Here is a 6,438-nt window from a genome sequence, read left to right as displayed (position 1 = left end):
TCAAAATAGTCAACAGGGTCGCAAGAAGCGTGTGGAAAAACCAAGGTGCAAAATAACTGCCCGTGAACTGAGAAAAGTCAAGCGTGCAGCTGCCAAGATGCCACCAGTTTGGCCATATTTCAGAGCTGCAACATCACTGGAGTGCCCAAAAGCACAAGGTGTGCAATACTCAGAGACATGGCCAAGGTAAGAAAGGCAGAAAGTCCACCACCACTGAACAAGACACACAAGCTGAAACGTCAAGACTGGGCCAAGAAATATCTCAAGACTGATTTTTCTAAGGTTTTATGGACTGATGAAATGAGAGTGAGTCTTGATGGGCCAGATGGATGGGCCCGTGGCTGGATTGGTAAAGGGCAGAGAGCTCCAGTCCGACTCAGACGCCAGCAAGGTGGAGGTGGAGTACTGGTTTGGGCTGGTATCATCAAAGATGAGCTTGTGGGGCCTTTTCGGGTTGAGGATGGAGTCAAGCTCAACTCCCAGTCCTACTGCCAGTTTCTGGAAGACACCTTCTTCAAGCAGTGGTACAGGAAGAAGTCTGCATCCTTCAAGAAAAACATGATTTTCATGCAGGACAATGCTCCATCACACGCGTCCAAGTACTCCACAGCGTGGCTGGCAAGAAAGGGTATAAAAGAAGAAAATCTAATGATATGGCCTCCTTGTTCACCTGATCTGAACCCCATTGAGAACCTGTGGTCCATCATCAAATGTGCGATTTACAAGGAGGGAAAACAGTCCACCTCTCTGAACAGTGTCTGGGAGGCTGTGGTTGCTGCTGCACGCAATGCTGATGGTGAACAGATCAAAACACTGACAGAATCCACGGATGGCAGGCTTTTGAGTGTCCTTGCAAAGAAAGGTGGCTATATTGGTCACTGATTTGTTTTTGCTTGGTTTTTGAATGTCAGAAATGTATATTTGTGAATGTTGAGATGTTATATTGGTTTCACTGGTAAAAATAAATAATTGAAATGGGTATAAATTAGTTTTTTGTTAAGTTGCCTAATAATTATGCACAGTAAGTCACCTGCACACACAGATATCCCCCTAAAATAGCTAAAACTAAGAACTAAAACTTCCAAAAATATTCAGCTTTGATATTAATGAGTTTTTTGTGTTCATTGAGAACATGGTTGTTGTTCAATAATAAAATAAAAAATATAACTTGCCTAATAATTCTGCACTCCCTGTATATTTTATCTCATAATTTCAACTTTGGTAAATCGACACAGTGTTCAAACGACAAAGCTTGAGTTCAATCATAAAATTAGAAACTCTGGTGATGAATTCCTACAAAAGAGCGAATAGACTTGTGGCTATGCGGCCACCTGAGAAGACGTGTCACACGCTGCACCGATTTTGCTATTTTCATTTCTACTGAAAAACACTCGCATTTGTAACAAAACGTGGTAGAATAGTGCTGGTGTTAACACTATTGTGTGAAGTCTGGCAAATTAAGCAAAGAAAGTAGTAAATCAAAAAAGCAGCTAACTGATTACTGCATGATACGCAGAAGAAGTTACGGAGGATGAGGCCAGGTGGAAGCAATACTGGCTGCTATAAACTCCATAAAAAATGGGTTTTCTTCAAGATTCGACGGGATTATGGTGGCGGTAGAAAGCATGAGGAAGGATATAAGCGACTGCACTGAACGAGTGTCGCAGGCGGAATTGCGACTTTCAAACGCAGAGGACGATGTAGCCCAATTGCAAGTCAAGGTAAACAAGTTGGAGTGAAAAAATAAGACTCTGGAGGATAAACTCTTGGCCTTGGAAAGCAGATCCCGCTTGAATAACTTGAGACTGGTGGGCCTGCCAAAGGGACGGGATCCATGCTCCTTTCTGGAGAAGTGGATTCCAGAGGTACTGGATGCTGTAATCCTATAAGTATTATTGTACGAGCACACCGAATTAGACCGACGAGCGACTCGAAGGTGCTGCCGAGAACACTGATAATGCGGTTTCTAAACTACAAGGATAAACAGGCAGTCATTGCAGCAGCACGGGCTAAAAAAGACATTCAGTACAAAAATCAGCAAGTGAGGTTTTATGCTGACTTGGCCACCGGAATTCACCAACTGCGGAAACAATTCGACTCAATCCGTCAGGAACTGCACACCTTGGGGATTCGACACTGTTGGTAACACACAATGAACAAACCCATACCTTCAAAACACCATACGAAGCACCAGAGTTTATCAAGAAAATCCAGATTCATTTTAAGCATGATTGTTAAATAATGCTTAGGCGTTTTGCGATGTAAATGCACTCATCCTCTCCTTTTTCGTAGTGATCCTTCGGGATCGCAACAAGGGATTTGTGAGTAAATGTGTTGTATGTAACTGAAGTGTCAATGCTGTTTAGAGGAAATGCTGTACTGTGTCATGGGTTCATCGAGTACTGCGGGAGAGGCAGTGTTGATACTTACAGATGCTCCACTTATTATCCTTTTGTGTTGTGAAAGCTTGATCAGATTAATAATAAATGCGTTGCCTCTGAAGAGACTTCTGCTCTTTTCTATATGTGTACCAGTGACCAGAGTACAAGGGGAATAATCAACTCCAGCTCGTTGAATTACAGTAACCCCAACCAATGTATTAGGACCTAAGTCAATTTATCTCTCAGTAGATATCACTTTTTACTTCAACAAATTAAGAGTCTGTTTGGCATAAGAAAACATTGTCTGTGTGTGTTTAAAATGTTTAAAATCCTTTTTCTTTAGGCTGTAGTCGAGATGTAGTAGTGATAGTAATGTTGGTGTAGCTGTTGGTGTTTATCTTTTAAATTCGCTTGACCGACTTTGCCTCTTGTCCCACCAGCAGGCCCAGGCCAGTTATGTACTTATGTCGTTTTATTCTGTTACTCTACATTGAACTGTGATTAATGTGTGATATTGCACTGCATATAAAAAATGCCAAATGTTATAAGACAAATTCTTGTCAAAGCTACTTTATTCCTGCAGGTTTCAGGGATTTCCTTGTAAAATGTTATACTATAAAGGTCACTTTTTATGAGTAATCAACTGTCAATGAATGTTACAGTAGTAGCACTGTAATAATAATATGCTATATATTGTACATCGCTACACTGTATAAGGTTTAACAATAGTATACTGTTATTTAAAGGGGAGGTTGCGTGTTTTTTTTCTAGGCTTGGTTGTGTTTATGGGGCGCAGTATAACATGTCTTAATACTTCTTTTGTTTTTAAACGCTGTATTTTTCTCATATTTGACCTTTATTCCACACCGCTGTCTCCCCTGTCCTCTGAACGGCTCGTTTGCTTCCTGCTTCTATGAAGCCCATCCCTCCAAAAAATGCAATGGTCTTAGATTGGCTAGATGGCCAAATGTAGTTTCCTGTATTTTTATTGGCTGAAGTGCCAAGCACAGGTTAAGGCCACGCCCCTTCCCATTACGGGCAGAAGTCAGGACGAGCAAGGGTTTATGATGTCACCAACCCAGGAAGAAGCTCGTTGTAGTCCAAACCGGCCATTTTTGTAGGCAATAAACTGCCGTAACTTTAAAAGACAATGGCCCTCATTTATCAATCTTGCGTTGAAACGGGCGTATATGTTGGCGTAAGATCTCCTCTCACCGCCTGATTTATGAAACTGTGCGCACCTCTGCAATTCAGGTGTACGCAATACTTGCCCTTGATAAATTCAGCGGCTGAAAACGATCGTCATTAGAATAACACGCCCCTATATATTGAAGTCTCCGCCTCCCCCACGCCCTCATTTTACGCCATGGACACACGGAAGACGGCAAAGAAGCGAAACTTCTCCGACGTGGAGATCGTGACCATCACCAGGGAAGTGGAAAAAAACAAAATTGTTTTATTTGGGAGTTTAAAGAGTGGGATTAAAGGCGCCCACAAAAACAAAATATGGACCCAAATTACGAGTACTGTTAATAGTGTGGTGGGGGTTGAGAAGCGCAATCCAGCAGAGGTAAAAAAAATGTTTTATTGCTTAATATAGACCAGTAGTGATCAAGTTAAGTATGAGTGTTCATGTTTATTGTAGGTGAAAAAAAAGTGGTCAGATATAAAGATCGCTACAAAGAGGCGCGTCTCAGCACTGAAGAGGAGCCAGAGTCAGACTGGCCAATAAAAAAAAAAAGACACGTCCATAGTTAACCAATTTTATTTAAATTTTGTTTTGCAGATGATGGCACTGCAGGCCCCAGTGCCTTCGAGGCATCTCCCCCTCAGCCCATCCAGGAGCCTGAGCACATCCTTGCACCCCACCCAGAGCCTGAGCAGGTGCAATCGGGGGAAGCCGAGGCCCATCCACCAGCCTCTCGTGCGCCACGGCCAAGGGTCCTGACGGATGAGGTCCTGGAGAGACAGACAGAAATTTGTAGACTACTGGTTGAAATTAACCATTCATTAGTATCAATAAATACGACATTAAATAAAATAAATGAAAACTTAAAAAAATAAAAATGAAGTCTGTGTTATTTTAACTTACCCTTAAAACCGCTGAACAAGGTCCCGTCTGAGCTGAACAGCTCCTAAAGCCGGTGGTGCTGCCCACTGCTCCACTGGCACTTCTGGGGCCAGCGTGTCAAATGGCACACGGTTTTGCTGAGCAATGTTGTGCAAGACGGCACATGTCAAAATTATGTTGCACACCTTCTGTGGCGAATAGAGCAAGGTGCCCCCCTCGTGTGCCAGGCAGAGCCATCTACCTTTTAGGAGCCCCACGCAGCGCTCCACAGTGGCTCGTGTTTGTGTGTGCGCGTGGTTGAAGTTGCGTTCCTGAAGCGTCACAGGGTTTGGCACAGGGGTGATCAAAAAGTCCAAAAGAGGATAACCCCTGTCACCTAAATGGGAAAAGAGAGGTTATGAAACGAATATATTTTGCAAAAGAAATGTACTCTTATTACTCACCTAAAAGATAACCATGACCCCTCAATGCGGCGTCTTGCAGCCGTCTGCGCACGCTGCTGTGCTCGAAAATGAAGGCATCGTGGGTGCCTCCAGGCCATCGTGCCAAAACATTTAATAGGCAGAGTGTGGCATCACAAATAATTTGCACATTGACTGAATGATAATTTTTGCGGTTGATGTTTGCGTAATCATTAACCGATGGTGGTTTCAGTCGCACGTGGGTACAGTCAATTGCACCAATGACATTTGGAATCCCAGCAATCTCATAAAACCCCCTTTTAATCATTGTTTGCTGGGCATTGTCGTATGGGAATTGAATATAGTGTGGGGTGAGAGTCCTGATGGCAGCCAGCACGGATGGCAGAATGCGGCTCATGGTGGGTTGGGATATGCCAGACCTGTCAGCAATCTCCCGTTGAAAGGTTCCAGTGGCCAAGAACCCCAGTGTGGAGAGAACCTGGACTGGAACAGGTAAGGCCCTTGACCGCGGGGTCTCACGTTGGAGGTAGGGCTCCAGGTTATTGCACAGCTCCAGGAGAAGATGCCTTGGAAGACGGAATCTGCTCATCAGCCATTCATCTGATTCATTCAGAAGATCTCGCCTATCTTGAAACACTCTTTCCCTTCTCAAGGGCGCATATGCGTCTTCTAAAAGTGCCAGGTCAGCCATCATTGACAATTGGTATATGGTGAAAATCCAGTTTAAATAGCTGTTTGGATGAGAAATTACCTATCACAATGCATTATTTTACAGCACGTGTTTTCAAACAATTAGCATTTAATTTTGTATCATGGCACATGTATTAGGGTGTACAATTAGGGATGATGATGTGATGTGGAGTACCATTCATTCACATTAAAGGGGGGGTGAAATGCTGTTTCATGCAGACTGATCTTTTTACACTGTTTACACTGTAATCCCATACTAAACATAGACAAAGTTTCAAAAGTTAAGGTGGACGTTTGATGGGAGAATTTCTTTGTCAAAAATACTACTTCCGGTTAGTCATAAGTTTCGGCAATTTTTTTTCGATCACGGGTCCACTTGACGTTAAAATTTCGGAATTTTCTTTTATGGGCCGTACGGGCAATTCTACCGGAAGAGCGTGAGAGAGAGAGCGAAAGCGAAAGCAACAGGCTTCGCCCATCAAAGCGCTGGCTCGTAGGCTGCGCTGCACAGGTGATGTGACTTCAAGAAATTAACAATGTCACCAAAAAAGTGCGTTTTTGGTTGCCAGACCAAGACAGTCCTGTACAGATTGCCAAAAAACCCCGCGTTAAGGCAACAGTGGATGGAATTTGCTTTTCCGGATCAGCAACTGAGTTGCGCGAATGTTTATATCTGTTCACTGCATTTCGGTGCCGACTGTTTCATAAACAAGGCCCAGCTCGACGCCGGATTTTCCGATCGCCTAATGCTGAAGGATGGAGCAGTCCCAACGATAAAGGTCCCATCGTTAGAACCGCAGGCGGTGAGTGAGACTGCTTCAAATGTCTGTGTTTTTGCCTATGCTCATCAAGGAGCCCAAACATGATCACGTAT

At 43.5% G+C, this 6,438-nt stretch overlaps 1 protein-coding gene across 1 annotated transcript; it reads right to left on the bottom strand.

The window, feature by feature from the left end:
• Positions 1–4,475: 4,475 nt before the first annotated feature.
• LOC137049562 (putative nuclease HARBI1) lies at positions 4,476–5,565 on the bottom strand. Its single transcript, XM_067428116.1, has 2 exons — positions 4,896–5,565; positions 4,476–4,828 (listed from the first exon to the last, which is right to left on the bottom strand). The coding sequence occupies exons 1-2, from the start codon at positions 5,563–5,565 to the stop codon at positions 4,476–4,478; spliced, it is 1,023 nt and encodes a 340-aa protein (XP_067284217.1).
• Positions 5,566–6,438: the final 873 nt, after the last annotated feature.

The sequence above is a fragment of the Pseudorasbora parva genome, chromosome 2, assembly GCF_024679245.1.
Source record: "Pseudorasbora parva isolate DD20220531a chromosome 2, ASM2467924v1, whole genome shotgun sequence".
In the NCBI taxonomy this organism is placed as follows: domain Eukaryota; kingdom Metazoa; phylum Chordata; class Actinopteri; order Cypriniformes; family Gobionidae; genus Pseudorasbora; species Pseudorasbora parva.
This window is presented reverse-complemented; position numbering and strand designations above follow the sequence as displayed.

Coding starts and splice junctions, on each gene's coding strand:
- LOC137049562 (XM_067428116.1), bottom strand. CDS start 5,565: ATGGCTGACCTGGCACTTTTAGAAGACGCATATGCGCCCTTGAGAAGG. Junction 4,829..4,895: donor GGGTCATGGTTATCTTTTAG/GTGAGTAATAAG, acceptor TTTCCCATTTAG/GTGACAGGGGTTATCCTCTT.